A 24190-nucleotide genomic window follows, 5' to 3' on the forward strand; every position below is an offset into this window, starting at 1 on the left:
ACAGCTATTGGTGATTCCGCTTGAGAATCTTTGATGTAGTTCAGGTGTAGGAAATTTGTGTCCAGATGTTTCTGAACTACAGCGCCCTGTGGAATGCCCTCCCACCAGATGTCAAGGAAATAAACAACTATCTGACTTTTAGAAGACACCTGAAGGCAGCCCTGGAAGCTTTTAATATTTGATGAATTAATTGTATTTTAATATTTTGCTGGAAGCCGCCCAGAGTGGCTGGGGAAACCCAGCCAGATGGGCGGGGTATAAATAAAAATTATTAAATTATATTCCTATCACCCCTGGAGTTGTAGTTCAGCAACATCTGGAGGGGCAGAGGTTCCCCACACCTGATGTAGTTGAACTGAAGTGCCTCCCTTTCCTTAGAACAGGATTGTTGTTGTTGTTGTTCAGTCATTCAGTCGTGTCCGACTTCGTGACCCCATGGACCTGAGCATGCCAGGCACGCCTATCTTTCACTGCCTCCCGCAGTTTGGCCAAACTCATGCCAGTCGCTTCAAGAACACTGTCCAACCATCTCATCCTCTGTCGTCCCCTTCTCCTTGTAACAGGATATGAAGCCTTAAACCTTAAAAGGTAACCCAGCAGGTACCATTCTGACGTTTCACAGATGAATGTGGTTCTCCGCTCCTCCCCGAACCTTGTTAGATTTATTAACATAAATTATTTTTTCAAACTATTAAATGACTTGGTGTATTTTCCGTTGCCTGCTGGGTGTTCTGAATGCAGGAGAAGGTTTTCAGTATTCAGCAGTGAAAGACAGTCAGAGAGGAATCTTGTGAATCTTGTCTCACTTCTTTGAACGTGAGCACTGCAAAACAACAGATAGATTTTAGGTGAGTGTTGCCATTTGCTGGTGGAGTTTTTGGACAACTGCAAATTTCACCTGGGACTATCAGCATTCAGATGTGAATGTCATCATGGTACCACCATCCACATTCCCTAGACACTTAAGCGTGGACTGATGGAAATTTTGCATGTTGTGCACACAACTAAACAGCTACTGATGTCAGCTTTGATAATCTAATTCACACCAACACCAACTTTTGACACAAGATGAAGTGACCAGCAGTATGAAACCTGATAGCACTAGGCGGTGTCTGGAATAAAACTCTGTGATCCTGAGATCCATGCTTAGTCACTTGCCTTGTTGACGTTTGCACTGAATCAATCCCATGCCAGATCTCAAACCACCAGAATGCATATGAAATCTCCTGGCTGGACTGGGAGCGTTATGTCAGGTGGAGCAACCCTTACACACTGCAGTTCAATGTGGAAATTTGTTAAGCGTTTAGTTCTACTTAACTTTAGGGGTGATTGGAGCACACCTGAATCCTACATCTTTAGAGACTGCGCTGAGAAACCAATCTAAACAAATACGATTTGAACAGCCACTTGCAAGTGTATCATGGTGAAGATACGGCTCAGGCTTTTATTTATGCTGTGCATTGTTTTACTTGCTTCTGGTATCACATTTATTTAATACGTATAGAGTCCTTTGCACTTTTGTGAACAGTGGAACAACTTGGGTATCATACGTACTGTTGAAAAAGAAAATGACACCTCCTTTTTCCAAACGCCGTTGCTTTAGTTTCTTGAGGGCTTCAAGAATATTTGGACTATAGATAAATAAATTCCTTTTAAACTGTAAATAAATAAATAAAATAAATATGGTTAATTACATGATGTTTTACTTTAAAGAGAATGAAATGGCTGTATGGGAGAGAAATCGTATTAAGATAGAAGCAAGAGACCTGCTTCACCTGTCACATTAAGCAAAATTATAGCTTTCCGGAACCATGCAAATGCGCTGGCTCAGAGAGGCAAGCTGGCACCCACTTAGTTCCTTCCCAGGCCCTTTGGCATGGCACTGTGGGGCAGGCAGCTAAGCCTGGCATGCAGCTGGGATCACGGTTAATCTCTCTCCTTAACCACGATCTGCAGCTAGGGACAAACAGTTCATGAGGGTTGCTACCACCCTCTACTCCCCTCCAGAGCTACAATTCTCAGAGCGGTTTAGCAATCAATGCCTTTCCTCAGTTGATTCTGGAAACTGCAGCTCTCTGGGGGGAACAGAGGTGGCCTAAATCTTATAAGCACCCTTAACAAACTACAGTTCCCAGGCTTTGGGGCGGGGCGGGGCAGAGAAAGCCATGACTTTAAAGTCACATGATACTGTTTTAAATGTCTATTTACACTAAACAGATAACAACATTGACAGGATTATTGTAATAATCTGCTGTTTCATAAGAGCGTATATTTAAAGTAGATGAATAAAAGAGTAAGTTATGTTTAGAATATGCAGGGAATGTAAAAAATAAATTTAAGGAACCTCAGAAAGAGGAGGAAGTCGAGTTTTGAAATGTTAGAGTGATTGCAAAACTATTGAAATGTATATAACTGAAAATCATAAATATAAAATAAAATAAGATACTGATTTAAATGTCTAGCGCAGATCACTCTGTTCTAGACTGGATTTTTGGCACTGAGGCAAGAGTACAGTTGACCCCTTTCTTTATGCCACTTCGCCAAATGGGGCCACTTCGAAAGTACAGTACATAAAAATGTTTCCACGCTGAGGGAGCGACAAACAGGGCACAATTCCTAGATTTCTTCTGTGAGCAGCTGCCCCCCATTGCCACTCAAGAAGATATTAGTCGGGGCTTCAAACATAACTCGGAAATTGCGCCAGCAAACATCGAGCCTTACCCTTCTGACGTCGTGGCTCCGCCTCTTTTATATTCCTTGGGCGGGGGGGGGGGAGGGACTTTCAATGGAGATGGTCTGCGCGCGCTCCTCCTAGAGGTACATTAAAGACACACACCTTCACTTCCGGTTTTTAGCCACGCGTCGCCAGAACGCAGGACAAAGGAGCCTTAGAAAAATCAACAAGAGTTGACACACATCCTGCATTTCTGGTGACAATGGAACGTCGCCATTATCCGTTGATTCTTTACGAAGACTAATATTTCCTCTGTGGACGAGTCTAGCACTTGGCATCCCTGCAATGTCGATATTCCTGGAAGTGTCAACAAGTAGGGTTGTGCAATTCTTATTGCAGAAAAAGATGCGAGATGGGTCGCATCTCTATAATTTGTATCTCTATTGTACACTGCAACTGGGGAATAGTATTCTGAAATTAAATCTATGGCTGCTAGAATTTTAATACTAGAGTCGCCATCACTCTGTCATCCATAGATTTACCATGCACAGTAGATTAACAACAAGTGTTATTTGAGATGGGGCTTCCTGATCGCTTTTGACTCATCCTCTATTGCTGCTATAATAATAGGGAGTTAATTAAGGTCTTTTCAACATTTGCAATGTGCAACCCTTTTCTTCCGCACCCCCAAACTTCCCTAAGAACAAATAAATAAGCGCAGAGGCATGAAAGGTCAAAGCAGGGGAAGAAACCGGGCTGGAGACATCAGTGACACCCGTTCCAGATTCTTGATGCGATAGAAACGATAGCAAGCCTATAAAAATGAAAACGCCATTCACACGGATATCCCTTATTTTCCGAGCTGCAGTTCACTGAACCTTAGTTCCCGAGGCTCTCCAACGGGCTCCTATTTATAAAATAATTCCAACGCAAATGAAAAGCAAAACTAATAGAAAAGCACCGTTGCGCACCCAGGTATTCTCACTTTAAAAACGCGCATACGGAAATCAAAATACTCAAATGCCTTGACTTTCTAAGGCTTGTTTTTCGAAGACGCCGCTGGGTCGCAACAGGCAAGGGAGTTCCACAGAACGGCCGAGTTCTTCAACAAAGCATGCAAATGGCTTAAAGGCGGGCATAAAACTCCCTTAACAGTTGTGTTGAAGCCGATTTAAATAATAACCGTTTTTCTGTTATGTGGCTTTATGTGGCAGAGCACCTGTGAAGCTGCATTGTTATTTAATTGTTGTTTAAATTAAAAAGAAAAATACACATGCACCAACAGAACCGTGTGTGACTCTACCCTTCTTATCTCTATGCTATGCGTCGCTCCACCTTAAGCTTTACTTGCTTCCTTAATGTGTCGCTCTAGCCTTACTTGTTTCCTTAGCTCTATGGCGGAAAAAGTTTTTCTTCTCCCTGGTTCGCCAGCGCCACCTGCCCGCGAGACTTTACTTGTTCTCGCGAGAGGCGTGGCGCTTCCAGCTGATTGCGCGGGCGGTTTGAATCCAGAGAGCTTTTAGCGGCGCTGCGGGAAGGAGGATCTTTGCTTCTGCTGCGGGCCTGGATATGGAGGGCAAGGATGAGGCACCCCTGGAGCTCAGTGACGGTGAGGCAGCGACTTAGATCGGGCAAAGGGGGTGGAGCTCAGTGGTAGGGCTGCTTTGCGTGCAGGATAGTCTTAGGTTCGATCCCCAGCATCTCCAGGTAGGGCGGGGAGAATATATATGGGTCCTTCCTGGAAGCCTGTTGCAAATGAACACATGCTTTAATTCGATAAAAATTATCCAGTGCTTGTTTGAAAAATAACAGCAGCAACCCACCCCTCAAAAATCGATTGCAAAAAACAGAATCAAGACAAATTCACAACATGCAATTTTCTAAGCACCTGGGATAAAGGTAAAGTTAAAGGGACCCCTGACCATTAGGTCCAGTCGTGTCCGACTGGGGTTGCGGCGCTCATCTCGCGTTACTGGCCGAGGGAGCCAGCGTACAGCTTCTGGGTCATGTGGCCATCATAGAATCATAGAGTTGGGCCATCCAGTCCAACCCCCTGCCAAGCAGGAAACACCATCAAAGCATTCCTGACAGATGGCTGTCAAGCCTCTGCTTAAAGACCTCCAAAGGAGGAGACTCCTTGGTAGCAAATCCCACTGCCGAACAGTTCTCACTGTCATGAAGTTCTTCCTAATGTTTAGGTGGAATCTTCTTTCTTGTAGTTTGAATCCATTGCCCCATGTCCGCTTCTCTGGAGCAGCAGAAAACAACCTTTCACCCTCCTCTATATGACATCCTTTTATATATTTGAACATGGCTATCATATCACCCCTTAACCTTCTCTTCTCCAGGCTAAACATACCCAGCTCCCTAAGCTGTTCCTCATAAGGCATTGTTTCCAGGCCTTTGACCATTTTGGTTGCCCTCTTTTGGACACGTTCCAGCTTGCCAGTATCCTTCTTGAACTGTGGTGCCCAGAACTGGACACAGTATTCCAGGTTAGGTCTGACCAGAGCAGAATATTGTGGTACTATAACTCCCTTGATCTAGACGCTATACTCCTATTGACTAAGCCGCTTCTGGTGAACCAGAGCAGCGCACGGAAACACCGTTTACCTTCCCGCAGGAACGCTACCTATTTACCTACTTGCACTTTTGATGTGCTTTCAAACTGCTAGGTGGGCAGGAGCTGGGACTGAGCAATGGGAGCTCACCCTGTCGCAGGGATTTGAATCGCTGACCTTCTGATCAGCAAGCCCTAGGCTCTGTGGTTAAACCCACAGCGCCACCCGCGTCTCTAAACACCTGGATTAGGCTCGTCTAAACAGGAATGTTCTTAGCAGGCCCCCAAAAGGGTACAACAGAGGATGATCATCTGCTTGTTCCTGTAGACAGTACTGGTAACACTATTTTTTTTAAAAAAAGGAGAGCAGCAGGTCTCTCCCTGCCACCCCTTGTAGCCAAGAAGACCTGGAAAGGCTGAATAACTTCACCAAGAACATGAACAGAGTAAGTAGCCTTATGCCAAGTCAGTCCATCTAGCTCATATAGCATGCACTGGTTGGCAGCCGCCCTTTGGGTTTTCAGTCAGGGAGCCTTTCCCGGTTCTTGCCAAGGGATGCCAGAGGTTCAGTTTCGGAACCTTTTGCATGCAAGGCATAGTGCCCTAACCACTGAGCCCAAATAATGGTATTATAATGCTTCAATTTAGGGAATGCAGTCAAGTTGTTTCTGATACATGCTGATTTGCTATAATGTTGTGTACCTTACAAGAAAGGGAGGGGGAGAATTGTCCTGTCGTCGTCGAATAAAAACTGCTAGCTGTGGTGGCCTTTAGAATTAACATATAACTCTCTTTATTTGTTTCAGAAAAATATAATTTGACTTCAGATTTTAACGATTTGTGTTCTCACATGAACACAAAGATTTCCAATATCAAAAAGTCACTTCAGCTGAGAAAAATAGGTAAGGTGGTTTAATGTTTCCTGGGCATATGTGTTGATGGGCTGAGTTTGTGAGATGGATTCAGGAAAACATGTATGAAAGTTTGAGATGCACGTGAGGGACATAATAACTCTACTGAGCTGGACCAAGTGTCTTTCCAGCCTGGCATCCTCTAGGTTGGAACAGGTTTGTTGGTTTGTTTGTTTGTTTTTGTATAAACGCATGGAATGTAGTTTGCCAATTACATGGCTACGAAGTGAGCAGGAATGTTCCATGCCTGCATAATTTTGAGAACATTTCCCAAAGTCAGTTTTTCGTCTGTGGTTGTTTCCTGTTACGCTGTGCGGGAGTTCTCACCGATCAAGGTGTTTGGTTTTACAAGCATGTCTTCTGTGTCCTATGCTCTTTCTTAAAGGTAAAGGTACCCCTGACCGTTAGGTCCAGTCGTGGACGACTCTGGGGTTGTGTGCTCATCTCGCTCTATAGGCTGAGGGAGCCGGTGTTTGTCTGCAGACAGCTTCCGGGTCATGTGGCCAGCATGACTAAGCCGCTTCTGGCGAACCGGAGCAGCGCACGGAAACGCTGTTTACCTTCCCGCTGGAGTGGTACCTATTTATCTACTTGCACTTTTGACGTGCTTTCAAACTGCTAGGTGGGCAGGAGCTGGGACCGAACAACGGGCGCTCATCCCATTGCGGGGATTCGAACTGCTGACCTTCTGATCGGCAAGCCCTAGGCTCTGGTTTAGACCACAGCGCCACCCGCGTCCCAACATGCTCTTTCTTAGCAAGATACAAAAGGAAGAAAAACATGCAGCTGTGTCTCAAATCCTTTAACAATAGAGGTTGTGCCCTTGATTGCTGCTGTGCCTACCCCTCTCCTGTGCTGCTGGAGTGCACATTTAGCCAGGCAATTTGTGGCGTTTTTTGGGTCGTCTTCTTTTTCTTAAGAAGGAGGAGAAAAGAAGTGTGTTGCTGGGTGCCATCTCCTCCACAGCAAGGCTGTCCTCCACTTCATTTTGTAGGATGCCTGCTGTAGCCATAAGATTGCACACCAGTTTGATGCTTTCAGCAGAAAGAATATATATATAAACAGGGTTTCTACTAGGCACTAGTGCAGGCATAGGCAACCTTCGGCTCTCCAGATGTTTTGGCCTACAACTCCCATGATCCCTAGCTAACAGGACCAGTGGTCAGGGATGATGGGAATTGTAGTCCGAAACATCTGGAGAGCCGAAGGTTGCCTATGCCTGCACTAGTGCTTTGGAGCAGCTTTGGAATTTGAAGGTCCTGTGCAGACATATGCAAGACATCTGGTTGGCCACTGGGAGAACAGGATGATGGAATAGATGATGCCTCTGACCTGATTCGGAAGGGCTCTTAGGTTTTTATGGCTATTCTGAACTGACCTCCTATTGGTAGGCCTTATGCCCACTTAAATATTTGCTAAACTTTAAATAAGTTGTTAATTATTTAATTGTTAGCTTTATGCTGTAGGGATTTTTATTTTACTTTATGTGGTTGCTTTACCATTGTCCGTGTTTACGCCATTTCTTTTTTGCGAACCACTTTGAGCACAATGTTTTTAAGGAAAATGCTGTATGTAAAACGGATTAAACTGGCAATAAGAAGCGACTTGTGGATTGTATTTGCCAGAGGCTGAAGCGAGGTTGGGGTGCTCTTGGGAATCATAACATTGTAGAGTAGGAAGGGACCCCGAGGCTCATCTAGTCCAACCCCCTGCAAGGCAGGAATCTCAGCTAAAGCATCCATGACAGATGGCCATCCAACCTCTGCTTAAAAGCCTCCAAGGAAGGAGAGTCCACAACCTCCTGAGAGAAGGGTAGTTGTCGTGATGTGGAATTTTAGGAGATGACAGAGCAGGGATGAAGGGAATTTCTGGTGATGGAAGTGGAAAGAGAAGTATGTATTTAACCTACAATCAAAACAAAATAACAAATTCCTTCCAGTAGCACCTTAGAGACCAACTAAGTTTGTTCTTGGTATGAGCTTTCGTGTGCATGCACACTTCATACCAAGAACAAACTTCGTTAGTCTCTAAGGTGCTACTGGAAGGAATTTTGTAGTTTTTATTTTGTTTTGACTACGGCAGACCAACACGGCTACCTACCTGTAACTTTAACCTACAATGAATTTTTCCTGTGGGAGCTTCCTCTCTTTCCATGTCAATGACTTGCCTTCCTTATTTGTCAGACCAGGAAACCATCTTTGAAGACGGTGCTTAGCAAGATAATTCATGAGGTATTGCTTTTAAACAACATCCTCAATAACTGGAGACAGCAGTCAACCATCAGGAGAACCAGCAGAGTCAACTCAAGGTGATCAATGCTTAAAGGGGACTTTTGTTTAAATGGGGGCATCTCTCCAGCGTTGTAAATTAGGATCCACTGGTACTTATGTGAGATATTTCCATTCTTGTGTAATAGTTTGCATGCACAAGGTGGGAAAACTTGTTTTTCTATATATATAATTTTTTTAAAAAAATTCTGTTTTACAATTTTAAAGACTCATTTAAACATCCTTAAATATCAAAGACTTCCCTTCTTTTTCCATGGTTCATTTTGCATATCTTAAATTCCTGCATACAGTATTTTACATAAACTAAACCACTGAGTTTTTCATTATTACATCCATCACTGTTGAATTTATCTTAATGCTGCCAACGTTTTCAAGTGTACACAACCCCCCCCCCATATATTCAATAAACATTTCCCAATCTTCTCTAAATGTATGTTCTTCTTGTTCTCTTATTCTATATGTTAGGTTTGCAAGCTGCGCGTATTCCGTCAGCTTTAAGTTGCCATTCTTCTTTAGATGGACCCCGACCGTTTTCCATTTTGGGGGCTAACAAAACACGGGCTGTGGTAGTGGCATACTTATAAATAACCTTTTTCACACCTGGGAGTCTGAATTATCCCCAACAAGGTGGAAAAACTTGTTTGCTTTGGGAGGGGAGTACGTAAGGTGATGTGTGAGGAAGAGCATACAAGGACTCGGTGAGCCGGATTGAGGAGCTGGCTTTTTGAAGGCCATGGGCACCTGTGGAAAGCAAAAGTCCCCCTTCCTGGGAGCCAGCATGGTGTAGTGGTTAAGAGTGGCAGACTCGTAATCTGGGGAAACCAGGTTCGTGTCTCCACTCCTCCACATGCAGCTGCTGGGTGACCTTGGGCTAGTCCCCCTTCTTTGAAGTCTCTCAGCCCCACTTCACCTCACAGAGTGTTTGTTGTGGGGGAGAAGGGAAAGGAGGATGTTAGCCGCTTTGAGACTCCTTCGGGTAGTGAAAAGCGGGTATCAAATCCAAACTCTTCTTCTTCCTGAAACACAGTAGCCTCAGGGACATGGCTCATGACAGAGCATCTGTCCCAGGTTCAATTCCTGGTGTCTCTAGGTAGGCCTAGGATATGTTCCCTGCCTGTAATCTTGGACAGCCGCTGTCAGTCAGTGCAGACCAGGCGTGGGGTAACCATTTTGGCCTGGGAGCCCATATCTTTTTCTGGCCGCACCTCTAAAGGCAAACCTTGGCAGGTGGCTAGGACAGCCCACCTGTCAAAGTCTGTTGCACAAAGCTTCCCAAGCGTCTAACGGCCGGTTTGTTGTGGGTGCTTGGGAACCACAGCACACAGGGCTTTGCTGCTCCCATAGTGCCAAGTGGTTTGCACCAAAACTGCTGCCAAAAAATGGGGGTTTTTCTCCTTCATTTTAGCAGCGGTTTCAATGCAAGCCGCTTGGTGCAACTGAAGCAAGGCATGCTTCCACTCCAGCCACTGAACTGGTTTTCTTCCCCTTCTATTTGCCAGGAGGTAATGGGACCAGTGGCCATGATCTTAGTTTTTTTTGATGTTGAGCTTCAGAACATATTTTGCCCCCTTCTCTTTCACCCTCATTAAAAGGTTCTTTTAATTCCTCTTCACTTTCTGCCATCAAGGTTGTGTCATCAGCATATCTGAGGTTGTTGATATTTCTTGCAGCAATCTTAATTCCGGCTTGGGATTCATCCAGCCCAGCCTTTCGCATGATGAATCTGCATATAAGTTAAATAAGCAGGGAGACAATATACAGCCTTGTCATACTCCTTTCCCATTTTGAACCAATCAGTTGTTTCATATCCAGTTCTAACTGTAGCTTCTTGTCCCACATAGAGATTTCTCAGGAGACAGATGAGGTGATCAGGCACTCCCATTTCTTTAAGAACTTGCCATAGTTTGCTGTGGTCGACACAGTCAAAGCCTTTTGCGTAGTCAATGAAGCAGAAGTAGATGTTTTTCTGGAACTCTCTAGCTTTCTCCATGATCCAGCGCATGTTTGCAATTTGGTCTCTGGTTCCTCTGCTCTCTGGTTCCTCTGCCCCTTCGAAATCCAGCTTGCACTTGTGTGCAGTTTCTTTTTTTTTTTTTTTAGCGGATGTATTCTGTGTTAAAAATGCATGCAGCCAACAAAACCATTTCTAGGTCTGCATCTGTAGTCTTTAAAACGTTCCTGTGCCAAAGGATGTGCCAAGAAAGCTTTATGACTCTGAAGCATGGTGCTTTGAACATTAAATATTGAGGTAATTCAGGATCTTTTTATCAAATTAGTCCTACGTAATGGTGCACTGAACACCATGATGTGAGGGCCAGATACGGCCCTCCACATCCCTTGAAACTCTCCCTCACAGGCTCTGCTTTGCACCCTAGGCCCTTTTCCCTGGCTGGGTGGCGGATAGAGGAGCACGTAGGAACTAGGCTTAAAAAGGTAAAATTTGCATGTGTGGCTCCGCCCACATTTTCCTCTGGCCCCGCCCACTGCTGGCACGTGGCCCTCGGAAGGTTGCCCTGATAGGAATGTGGCCCCTCCGCCAGGCTGAAATAGTTTCTCACCTCCAGGTGAAGCTTTCCTCTTTTAGCGCTGGGTACATCAACCCCATGCAGGCACAGCAAGCTGAAATGATATGAGGATTTATCTTCCCTTGTGCGAACTTTCTTTAGAATGCTTGCTTTTGAATTTGAGGCTGCAAAAGAGCTAATCAGAGAGAGAATCCACTCCAGAGCCACTCAAAAGGCATATGGAATCATTCAGAGTCTTTCACTTATGGCATGGTTAAATTAATTTAAAGCAACGAGTCGCAGGGATATTTCGCTGAACTTGGCCGTAGCCCTCCACAATACCGTGTTTCCGAACTGTGCCGTTGGAATACTGATAACCGTGGAAGATTCTTGGCGTTCTTGCAAATCTGAGGCAGTGCATATGAAAGCAGAATACCTCAGGGGACAGCGAACCCTAGATTTCGTATCGCCTGTTGTATAAGGATCCGGGAAAGGGGATTTCTCATGAGACTGTGTTTAGACATTTTTCCAGGATGACAGATCCCTACAGGATTGTTTGCTGCTCAGTGTTGATGCAATGGTAGCCGAGAAGAGAGATGTTTGTGAAATCTGTTGCCACGTTGCTGCCTTTGTTTAGAGCAGGGCTGCTTGAACGATGCATAGTTTTTCGATCTGTGGTCCACCTCGTGTTACATATCTTGTGCTTGTTGAGCCCAACCTCACAGGGATTACATCCCCCCTTTTGTTTAATGATCTTTAGTATTACCATATTCATTAAAGCCTGCTTTTTACAAATAATTTTTAATAACATGCAAAAAATATTTAAATCATTAAAAATAATGAGAAAATAATGAGAACCCTAGTAATTGAGGCTCATGAGGGGTCAGGGTTCCCCTTTCCTAAAAGCAAAACAAAACAACCCTGTTCCTATTGATATCCATCAAAATCCAGGAGCTCCAAGAAACAATTGAGAAGTACTACAATGAAGCTCAGCATCTTGAGGAGAATATGCCTATTCACCTGCCCAGAGCAATCCCAAGCAGGTAGGTTTCCTGCCACCAAGGCAGGACGATGGGGCTTTTGGGTTTAACTGGAAAACCTCAAAACCAGTATAGCACTTAGAGTGGTGTCCAGCAACACTTCTGCTGCGTATCTTGCTTCTCCAGTGCTTTTGCAGAGTTGTTCAAACTTCAAACTTCTTCTTGCGCAACAGTGTGTATGCCTTTCTTGCCAGCAAATAAACTCCACAGAGTCCAGCTTGTTTTAAGCAAGCAAGCTTTATTTACAAGCATATAAATCACGGACATTCTTTCCGGGGCTCACGGAGGGCATCTCCGCTCCGGTCAAAAGCGAAACCAGGACTGAACAGAAAAAACAGTGCGTCACATAAATCACATAGACATCCTGTATACAGCAGATACCCCGGATGTTGTGACACATCTTCCCTGTGGGAGGGGCGAACTGTTGAGCTTATTTAACCCTGAAAGCTCCAAACCTCAAACAGGATTTGCAGTTCTTTAAGCAGAGGGACACGGGTGGTGCTGTGGTCTAAACCACAGAGCCTAGGGCTTGCCAATCAGAAGGTCGGCGGTTCAAATCCCCGCGACGGGGTGAGCTCCCGTTGCTCGTTCCCAGCTCCTGCCAACCTAGCAGTTCAAAAGCATGTCAAAGTGCAAGTAGATAAATAGGTACCGCTCCGGCGGGAAGGTAAATGGCGTTTCCGTGCGCTGCTCTGGTTCGCCAGAAGCGGCTTAGTCATGCTGGCCACATGACCCGGAAGCTGTACGCCGGCTCCCTCGGCCAGTAAAGCGAGATGAGCGTCGCAACCCCAGAGTTGGACATGACTGGACCTAACAGTCAGGGGTCCCTTTAAGCAGAGGCCATCAATACTTTGGGATTCAGCTTGCGCTCTTCCAGCGATGTTCAGTATTAATGGTTTAAGCAGACCTTTTATGCGATGCTTGACAGCAGCCCCGAAAGCAGTTAGAAACAGAAAAGGGAAAATCCTCCATCATTCAGAGACTAGTTAGGGATTTGGGATGTGACATACCGGTATATGGTTAAAATCAAACATATAATTAGAGAAGGTAGATGAGGGCAGAACAGCTTTGTTGAAAAGCAGCCTCTTTGTTTTTGTTACATACCGAATAAGGTCTGGGGTAAAATACAATTTATTGGAGATTTTGTGAAACCGAATAGATTATAACCCATCTGAAAAAGTGTTGATGTGTTCAGAAATGAAGTATGATATCGAAAGGATGTTCCTACTGGTTGAATACATTGTGACTTAATGTATTAGTAGTAAAAGGATTGCTAGATGAATTACCTCTTATTTTTTTGCAAATTTTAATATACCCAAACCATCCAGAGTATATGTTAGATCTAGGCATGAGAACATGTCTTTTCTTCATTCATACAATTTATGCAGTTCCTTGACTTCAAAATAGAAATTCTCAAGATGAACACCTGAGGTTAGAGCTTATTGCGTGGCCAGGCGGAGTCCCCCGTACCCCGGGGCAGCCCCTGAGGGAAATAACGACGCATGACAACGTTCTATGGGATTAAATTGGCCACAACCTTATTAATATTCAGATGTAGGAAGACCTTGGCTCAGGCATTGGGCTTTTATCCTTCCCAGCCCCCCAGCTGGGGTTCTGGGTAACTTCAGGGTTATCCACCATGAATGGGGAGTGGGCTGGTCTGGAGAACATATGTTCAAGCAGATAGCCCGCCCCCTATGTTCGCTGCTGCTGGAAGGGGAGCGCAGTGACGACCCTGGGCGTATGGTCAATGCCTCCCCCGAGACCCCTTTAACGGGAACCCTGTTATCGCCACCGCAATGGGGGCGGGGGTCTGAATCCAATGGCCGCTTCCCAGGTATGACTCAAGTTCTATTGTGTGTACTGTATAATCCCTCCTTCTACCTGGCCAATCCCCCTGGCAACACCTCCCCAGCCGGGATTGGGCGGCTGCTAGAGTAGGTGGAGTCCACAGGTATCCCAACCTGGGGAAGGCGATGCCAAGACCAACTACCAGGAGCTGCCCTGAGATCCAATGGGGCTACTCGCGACCGCGCAAAAGGTGCACCCCATTTGATGTGGGGGAACGCTCATTATGTTAGGGCATGGGCTCAAAGATGTGCAGCCAACTCCCGCAGCCAAGCTGGTGCCAAACGCATTGCTCTGCTTTCCTTTGGACCACACCAGCGAGGCTGGTCTTGCCATCGGGGCAGCCCAGGACCTCCCTACGCACTAGGCTTGCTCCCCGGGGAGGTCACTTTGGTGCTGCTAATGCAGCAAAAACGATGCAGGAGGCAGCAGTTATAAGTTACCGGTTTCTGCAGCCACAGTAGACGTTGCGATTCTGTGGGTTTGACTTCACCCACGGAGGTGCACTCCATTGGCTTTCGCGAAAGATGGATGCCACCCAGCTTGCTGGCTGGGGACTGATGGGAGTTGCAGTCTAGCCACCTCTGCAAGGCACCACGTTGACTACCCTGGTCTTAAACCACGGTTAAGCATCAAATGTTGCTGAGCTAACCATGGTTAAGGGAGTTTTTCCATCACTCTGCCAAGTGCCACTACGTGCCCTCTGGACTCGGTTCGGCAGCCAAAAACCATTATTTTGTTGTGGCACCTGAATCAGACGGGTGCTATCCCTGGTTCAGCTTTCTGTTGTTCATTTTAATGCTTTCTTAGGCCACTGGCACTTTATTCTGTATTTTCCCCTCCCCATCTCTCAAAAAAATATTAATTCATGTCTTGAACAGCTCTGCCATGAAAAATTGGCAGGAGGAAAGGAAGCAGCGCATTTTGTTGTATCTGCTGCCTCCGTCGGGGTAGATGAGCTATAACTTATCTGAAGTGGCAAAGAGAGGGAACTTGTCAAGGGTGCTTGTAGCTTCCTGCGTGATAAGCTTTCCGTTGTCGTCTCTGCCTCCACTTCCGCAGCATCACCCAGGGCGTCACGGCGGAGGTTGAAGCACAGTGCAAAGGTGCTGAGGTTGCAGGTGAGAAGAAGCCAGGGAAAGAGCCCAGATGCGTCAAGCAAGCAGCCTTGTTGACGGAAGAGGAGTTTGAAAGCCTTCCTGCGTAAGTAAGCAGTCCCCACCCTTAACCGGAGAAATGAGCAGCTAAGTTTTACCTGCATTTACCTGCCAGAGAGCAGCGGTTGCCAACCTTCTCAGGCCTGTGGGCACATTTGGGTTTTTGAAGGATTTTGCTGTGGGCACCCCCTCCGCTGGTCGTTCCCCCTCACACACACACCCTGTCCCTTGGATCTGCCCGTCTCCCAAGAGACAGAAAGTCTGTGCCCACAGATGTTGCTTTTCCAAGGGATCTGGGTAAAAATCATGTCCAGTAGAACGGATCCATGCCTTGAAAAGCAAGGAGCGTCACTCTTCCAGCGTCCTCCTTCAGCGCTACAGGAGAGAAAATCTTAACCACCCTTGCCTCCTCAGGACAAAGGGAGCAGTGATCCATAAGTGGATTATAAGTGTGTGTAAAAAGAAAATAAAAATCGGAAAATCACAATTTTGTTACGTATATGTATGGTGCCGATATCACTATTGTCGCAGGTTTGATCCCTGTAAGGCACAGCTGCATATTCCTGCTTTGCAGGGGGTTGGACTAGATCAGGGTTTCCCAAACTTGGGTCTCCAGCTGCTGTTGGACTACAACTCCCATCATCCCTAGCTGGCAGGAGAAGTGGTCAGGGATGATGGGAACTGTAGTTCAAAAACAGCAGGAGACTCAAGTTTGGGAAACCCTGGACTAGATGATCCACCGGGTCCCCCTCCAACCCTACAATTTTATGAATATATGCAACATAATCGGCAGCCGAACTCCTTTTTGTGTTTGGCTTTCTGTCTGGTGGCTCTTCGTTTTGTAACCTGAGCAGGTGCTTCTCACAAAAGCGGTCATAATTTATTCCGCATCTTCTTTGGCGTAATACCGAGCTGAATGAAAAAGTTAATGCAGTCGAGCTCCGGGGTCCTCTGTGTAATGAACAAATTGCACGGCGGCGTCTGACTCATCAGGACGAGGCGATTAATGAGACAGAATTAATCACGGCTCCCGTTTCAGAAAGTGCTGCTCCTTCTGCCTCCCCGCCCCCCAACCCCACTGCCCTCTTCTCTTTTCATTTATCAGGAATCATCCTCGTTTCTTCTGGTGCAGCCGAGTCAAGGACAGTGGAGCCTTAGATGCCTTAATGTCTCCCACGATTGCCGTTGCAATTTGGGTGGCCGTTCCAGGCTTCCTGGCATTCCCTTCCCTCCATTTCTGGCTGTCTTTGGGGGGTGGGGTTCAGGTAGCCCCTTATCACTGCACATTCAAAGAACACATGGGGGGTATGAGAAGTGGACCTCCACACTTATGTATTACTGGATTCCTTACCCATGCTTTACCGTGCTGCCAGGGCAGCTTTTTTGTTGTTGTTCAGTCGTTCAGTCGTGTCCGACTCTTCGTGACCCCATGGACCAGAGCACGCCAGGCACGCCTATCCTTCACTGCCTCCCGCAGTTTGGCCAAACTCATGTTAGTCGCTTCGAGAACGCTGTCCAACCATCTCATCCTCTGTCGTCCCCTTCTCCTTGTGCCCTCCATCTTTCCCAACATCAGGGTCTTTTCTAGGGAGTCTTCTCTTCTCATGAGGTGGCCAAAGTACTGGAGCCTCAACTTCAGGATCTGTCCTTCTAGTGAGCACTCAGGGCTGATTTCCTTCAGAATGGATAGGTTTGATCTTCTTGCAGTCCATGGGACTCTCAAGAGTCTCCTCCAGCACCATAATTCAAAAGCGGGCAGCTTACAACAATATAAAAAGACAGTATTAAAACCAATTGAATACAATTACGATCTGAAAAATTAGGGAGGGCGTGTGTGTGTGTCTATATTGTCTTTGTTGATGGTATGTTGTTGGCATCTGGCTGTCTCGGGAGACAATGGAAGAGAGTGCCTTTGGGGGTGAAGTCAAACTGTTGGAGAGTTACAGCGCCTGCTGTGGCTGTAGAGACCAATATAGGAGAGACATGTTTTGATGCAGCTGGGGCAGCTGAAGGCTTGAAGGTGCACATTGGCGTTCCTTCTTTCTGTGCTCTTACCGGCAGTCATTCTTCCTCTGTTCACATGACCTGGGTGAAAGCGTAAGAGTAGCACAGCCCCTCCATTGGAAGATTTTTTAAAAGTTATTTTTATTTATTTATTTAATTTCTGTACAGCCCTTTATTCAAGGATCACAGGGTGGTGTATAAAAAACAAGAATGCACACATAGTAACAGACGAAAACAATAAACCCACCCACCCCAATTGGCGTTCAATGCTCAAACCATCTTGCCTCGGTAAGCAACCTGGCCGCTGAATTCTGCACCGACTGAAGTTTCCAAACCGTCTTCAGAGGCAGCCCATGTGTAATGTGTTGCAGTAATCTAACCTCGGCTTACCCCTATGGAGTAACATTTCAATGGCCCTTCTTGAAGTTAGCCGTGTTCAGACTGCCTTGCAAGGCCAGGGGTGCACGGAAGCGTGTTTTCGCGACATGCCGGTTAAGGGGAACCTTTTCCCTTCCTCGCAGGTACATGCGAGGCCGCCTGACGTACCACCAAGTCAATGCAGTCCTTCAGGAAATCAACAAGGCCGTGGTTAGCAAGTACAAGATCATGCACCAGTCCCCTAAGACAATGTCCAGTGCTGCGAGGAACCTCTTCTTCAGGTTCAAGGAAGAAGAAACGAAGAATACAAAAGGTAGCTTTAACTCCTGAGTACGTGTTTAAACCCTAGGTTCAATCCCTGGCCTCCAGGTATGTTTGGGAAAAGGACTCTTGCCTGAAACCCTCAAGAGCTGCTGCCGGACAGTGTAGGGGTGGGCTGACAGGCCAGTCTTGGCTCATTGAGGGTCCATGTTGGCCTGTAAGACCATTTTTTCCGTAAACCACACCCTCCTGTTGATCAAGTGATGGGTGACATCAGCAATGAAATGGAGTTCATTCTTGCCAGTTACTGCTTTGCCAGCAAGTTGCCTGTGATAACTGCTGGTGAAGCAGACCCATCATTGCCCCCTTCACTCATCAACTAGTGAGTGGAGTGTTCAGTCCCGCTGCCACCTGTCAGTCAACCTGATGTCATGTCGAATGATTGACAGCTGGGCGAGCCCATCCTGCTTGTATGCATATCGGGGGCCAAATATCCAACACTGGTAGTTCCTCCCCACCCCTTCCAAACTGAATGTTTGTTTTTAATTTTTGTAAATTGCTCTGAGGTTCATTTGGATTGGCAAGGGGTATAAAATACAGTCGCACCTTGGAAGTCGGACAGAATTGGTTCCAGAAGTCCGTTCGACTTCCAAAATGTTCAAAAACCAAAGCGCGGCACCTGCAGCTAATCGGAAGCTGCGGAAGCCCCGTCGGATGTTTGGCTTCCAAAAATAGTTCGCAAACCGGAACAGTGACTTCCAGGTTTGCAACGTTCAGGAGCCAAAACATTCGGGAACGAAGCTGTTTGACTTCCAAAGTACGACTGTATGTATTTAAAAGATTTCTTACTCGCCCTCCACCTCTGGGTGGGGACAACCGTACTTTTTTTTTTTTTTAAAGTAAAACCATTCCAAGGAAAAGCGGGACTGGAATAAAATGAAAGGTAAAGCACTCTGTACCAGGATGAAACACGAGTTGTATCTTTGCAGGCCAGTTCTTCATCGTGGAGGCCGATGTGGAAGAATTTACACAGCTCAAGGCAGACAAGCGTTTCCACAGCATCCTCACCATTTTGCGACATTGCCAGAGACTGCGAGAGATCCGTGGCTCGCGCCTGGTCCGTTACGCCATCTGCTGAGGTGCTGCCGGGGTGTTTGAAGCTTGTGTTGGGAGGTTCCCCCTTGCCCCGCTCCTCAGGACTGTGCCGCAAAACAGAATCCTTACTTCGTTTAGAGTTTTACTCCTCTTTCTTCCTACCCTCATTCATTATTGTTGGAGAAGGTGGGTTTCATTTCCATCCGTAAAATACAGTACCTGTGATTTTCATCTTTCTGCAAAGGTATGAAGCTATACACCCCCTGAGTGCGATTCTCTCCCCCACCCACCCGGCTTTGGGGTTTCTACCTGTTGAGCTTGACCTGCATTTTATGAGCAAAGCAGAGGGCGGATGGGTTGAACCAAGAATTGCCTCTAAACCATCGTTCAAAGCTTGAGATTTGGAATTGCTGAAATGCCAATAAAGATTTGAAAGCCCTGGGTGAGTTGGAATCCTTGCTACTTTCTTTCGTCCCTGGGGTGCTTCTAGTGGACATATGTCATTTGCCACATCCCAAAGAGGAGGTGAACAAGCCATTGTTGGAGGCGCGGCACTAAAACACAAATCCTGGGTGTGTGTTTTTGAACAGAGTGAACAGTAGGGCGTTCTTGACAAAAAAATAAAATTCCTTCCAGTAGCACCTTAGAGACCAACTAAGTTTGTTATTGGTATGAGCTTTTGTGTGCATGCACACTTCTTCAGATAGGGCGTTCTGTTTATCAGGGCATCCCACCAGGCCGGAGCTCACCTGGGTTACTGGGTCCAATTCTACTTGCTGCCATTCACGAAAGATAGCAACAAACCGTAACCAGACCAAAAGTTAAGACGCATTGAAATGTCCTATGAGCAAATGTTGGAGCTGTGTGTGCCTATGTTCGTAAGTTCCACTTTTTGTTCACACCTCCACGATACCGCCTCTCAATTCCACCAAATCTTCACTCAGAGTCCATCTTCAGAGCCAGTGTGGTGTAGTGGTTAAGAGCGGTAGACTTGTAATCTGGTGAACCGGGTTTGCGTCTCCGCTCCTCCACATGCAGCTGCTGGGTGACCTTGGGCTAGTCACACTTCTCTGAAGTCTCTCAGCCCCACTCACCTCACAGAGTGTTTGTTGTGGGGGAGGAATGGAAAGGAGAATATTAGCCGCTTTGAGACTCCTTCGGGTAGTGATAAAGCGGGATATCAAAGCCAAACTCTTCTTCTTCATCATCTTTGAAGGGGCCACGAGGATCATCTAGTCTCACCTGCAATGCAGGAATCTTTTGCCCAACATGGGGCTTGAACCCACGGCCCTGGGATTAAGAGTCCCGTGCTCTCCTGACTGAGCTATCATCAGGCAGTCGGACTTGTAACACTGCAAAGGTGCAAAAACACAAAGCACCTTCCCTGTATTTTTCTTACATGCAGAGATCATAAGACAACTGCCTAAATCTCATTAGCATTGGTGTGGCTTCGCTCTGTTTAACTGCTATTGATTTCTGTGATGTTCTCAACCTGTTTAACGCACTCTGGATTGCACCCAAATCTGAAGTCATTAAAAGTTTGCAAGAGTTCCGAGACACGTGTTTGAGAATGGGTGTGCCCGTTACAACGGTTTGGATGAATTAACCAGAGTTTAATTTATTTTCAGGCCGATCAAAATGATATATTCTTAAACCTTTTGTGGTTTCTGTTTTTCAAGAAACCGGGGAATATACTGTCAGGTCATTTGGTCCATCTAGTTCAGGTATTCTCTAAACGGGCTGCCAGGGGCTTCCCAGGATTTCAGACAGAGGTCTCTCCCAGCCCTACCAGGCAATGCTTAAAATTGATCCTGAGACCTTCTGCATGCAAAGCAGGTACTCTGCCACCCTGAAAATGGTAAGATTGCAGATTTTCGGGATAAATTTCCCACATTGTGATAGTACCACACTCCCCCCCCCCTCCCGGCAAGTGTAGTCTCCTTCAACTTAAATTCAGGTTCTAAAATCACTTCTCGGCTCTCAGAGTTTGATTACGTTATGACAATCTTCTGGCTGACAACCTGCTAGGTAGCTATGGTTGACCGCGAATTCAGTGCAGGTTGAGGGCGCAGAAGGGGGACAGGTTGTTCCATCCGTCCTCCACCAGCCCATTTGCTTTCTGCACTAGCTACAGAGGAAGGAAAGTCTCCATGGATATCACAGAAATGCCAAATGAATTAGCTCCTTCGCCGGACCGCTTGTTGGAAGACGTTTTTTAAAATTTTACTAGCTTGTGTGGACGGGCTTTCCCTCCTTCACAGCCAACACAGGAACACAGGCTTCTATTCAGGATAGTTAAAAAATAATAATTCTATTTTTGCAGGCTAGTGGTTTTGTTTGCAAGGCGTCACAGAATTTGGGCAAGGACGGTAGCTCCTTGGTGGTACATGTGCCAGTCCATTGTAGAGCAAAGGGGAGAACCTCTTCCAGCCAGAAGGCTGTATTCCCCTTTGGGAATCCTTTCCAAGGGCTGGGCCAGGGACAAAAGTGGGCAGAACAATTAATAATAATCATAATTTTATTTATTTATTTATTTATTCCCTGCTCATCTGGCTGGGTTTCCCCAGCCACTCTGGGCAGCTCCCAACCGAATATTAATAACATGATACAGCATTAAACATTAAAAACTTCTCTAAACAGGGATGCTTTGAGATGTCTTCTAAATGTCAGATAGTTGTTTATTTCCTTGAGATCTGAAGGGAGGTTGCTCTACAGGGAGGGCACCACTACCGAGAAGGCCCTCTGCTTGGTTCCCTCTGTAACCTCACTTCTCGCAGTGAGGGAACCGCCAGAAGGCCCTTGGCGTTGGACCTCAGTGTCCAGACTGAACAATGGGGGTGGAGACGCTCCTTCAGATAAACTTGGCCAAGGTCATTTAGGGCTTTAAAAGTCATCCCCAACACTTTAAATTGTGCTCGGAAACGTACTGGGAGCCAATGTAGATCTCTCAGGACTGGTGTTATGTGGTTATGTAAATGTTACCTTTACACACTAGGCTGGATTCTACATATACACACAGACCTCTCTGTTTTTCATTGAGGTGAGCAAGAGGCAATTTGGGAGGTCAAGGATGGCCAGGCAGAAATGCTCAAGGAGCTTGTAATGCAGAACCAATGAGGGATGTAGCCTGAGAAAGAGAGGGCGGCCGGCCCCAGAGAGCCCCCAGTTCCCCACATTTGGTGTAGACAATTCATAGATATAGATCAGGCTTCCTCAACCTCCAGATGTTTTGAGACTACAATTCCCATCATCCCTGACCACTGGTCCTGCTAGCTAGGGATCATGGGAGTTGTAGGCCAAAAACATCTGGAGGGCCGAGGTTGAGGAAGCCTGATATAGATTTGGGGAAGTTTTTTTATGTTTGATGTTTTGCAGTGTTCTTTATTTTCTGTTGGAAGCTGCCCAGAGTGACTGGGGCAACCCAGTCGGATGGGCGTGGTAAAAATAACAAATTATTATCATCATTATAATATTGATTTTTGAAAACACAGCTGTAAAAAGTCAATAGGGTATACAGCTCCATAAAAAGAGAATTAATAATAATAATAAAAAACCCTAACTGTGACCGAGTGAAGTGCAAAGGTTGTTTGTGACATCTTCAAAATGAAGAAATAGGGAGCGATGGGTTAGAGTTTACATTGGAGTGAAATTGGGTGCAATCAATTCTGCAGACAATTCTGAGCTGGGCAAGATCAATGGTCAGGTTCTAAAAGACAACCAAAAAGATTTCTTAAACAAGTTACATGGAAGTTCCGGCCACTTCCTCGTCTGTCTGTTTAGTTTCATCGCGTCTCCCGTGTAATTTTTGGAGCAGCTATATTGCAGTCGAAGGCTGAACAGGGTAGATCTGAAACTGCACAATGGAGGAATCTCAGTGGCTTAATTTCTGCCCTCCCCGCATCCTGCGCCGGGCCAAATAAGTGTTGAGGAGCTGCCGTTTCATAAAGACATGCCGTTCCAGTTTAAAAGATTGGTTGGCATAGCAGTCGATTGCTTGCGTGCCCCATTTCCCGAACAGAAACCATGGCGCTAATCATTAATAGCGTTAGCTTAGCTCAGGCCCAGCACATCAGATTAACCTTTCTGGAAAGGCACAAACGTTTCTTGGCTAGGAAGCCTTGTCATGGGGAGAGGTAAAAGATCACTAAGCAGCCGTTGACTTGGGCCACGGAGCTGATACTTGTTTGTGGGAGAAAGGGGTTGGAAGTGAGTAGTGGAAAGAGGCTAGCACTTATGGTATGTAGGGAAAGGTAAGGTACCAGAAATGAGAAGATGCCACAACCAAGAAAGCCCACTACCTTAATGTTTGAAGAAAGCATCACATTTTAAAAGCCTCCGATGATGGGTTCAACATCTAGGCTGTGTACACACCATCCATTGAAAGCAGACGAGCTCCTCCAAAGAATCCTGGGAACCAGACTTTATCCCGCACAGAAATACAATTCCCAGCATCTTTAACAAGCTACAGCTTCCATGATTCTTTAGGGGAACTTGTGTGATTTAAATGAAGGTTTGTGCAAATCTGCAGGCTGATTCATGGGGGCGAAGGCGATCCTTCAGTTAAAATACATGACCAGACCCGTGTCACTATGCCATCTCTAACTTCCTGATCAAATAATTGCCGCAATAGGCTTCTATTCAATGAGCTGTTTGCTCAAAGGCTTTTGGCTGGCCATTGTGGGAACAGGAGGGTGGACTGGGTGGGGCCTTCGGCCTGATCCAGCAGGGCTTTTCTTATCTCTTCATAATTTTTTAATCGAAACATACAACTTGACAAAGTTTTGCTGAAAATTTTACAACATGCGACACAATAAAAGCCAAACTAATCTAAATAAAGATAAGAGGAAACAAAAAAATAAAGCAAAGAGAGATAGAGAAAATACAGAGCCCTCTAAAAAAGGTACAGTAGGTCTTATCCATGGTCGTATGCAAAATGGGGTGGATTCTCCCAGCAGGCACCTGGAAGCTTCCCTTTCTTCTCTCAGCCTCCCACCCTAGGAGATCTTTCTTTCCCTAGCAGGGCTTTTCTTATGTTTACTCCAGACCAGGCACCTCCAAACTCGGCCCTCCAGATGTTTTGGGACTACAATTCCCATCATCCCTGACCACTGGTCCTGTTAGCTAGGGATGATGGGAGTTGTAGTCCCAAAACAGCTGGAGGGCTGAGTTTGGGGATGTCTGCTCTAGACTGTGGTCCGGAGGGAAGTTCTTACGCTACTTGTCTTCCTCTGCCTCCCTCATGAAACAAACTACCTCATACAGCTGCCACCTTCTTCCAAGTGATGTTCTACCTTCCTTTCTATTTCGTCTATTCCTCTATTTCTTTTCTAACTTCAAAGAAGGGGTGGACAACCTCCTTGCTCTCTGGGGTCATATGGAGTAGTGGTCAGGGGCTGCATGGCCGTTGGTGTGACCTCAGCTGGTGGGTAAAAAGGTAAAGGTAAAGGACCCCTGGATGGTTAATTCCAGT

The 24190-nt window shown here is 46.1% G+C and overlaps 1 protein-coding gene across 1 annotated transcript; it reads left to right on the forward strand.

Moving 5' to 3' along the window:
• The first annotated feature begins 4176 nt into the window (after positions 1-4176).
• Positions 4177-19157, forward strand: SKA1 (spindle and kinetochore associated complex subunit 1). The gene is given in 8 exon segments (XM_033164631.1): positions 4177-4283; positions 6041-6141; positions 8329-8401; positions 8404-8453; positions 11889-11980; positions 14888-15028; positions 17508-17677; positions 18615-19157. Coding segments are annotated over 8 exon segments (816 nt in total). The 5' UTR covers positions 4177-4243; the 3' UTR covers positions 18764-19157.
• Positions 19158-24190: the final 5033 nt, after the last annotated feature.

This window comes from Lacerta agilis, chromosome 11 (genome assembly GCF_009819535.1).
Source record: "Lacerta agilis isolate rLacAgi1 chromosome 11, rLacAgi1.pri, whole genome shotgun sequence".
Lineage (NCBI taxonomy): Eukaryota > Metazoa > Chordata > Lepidosauria > Squamata > Lacertidae > Lacerta > Lacerta agilis.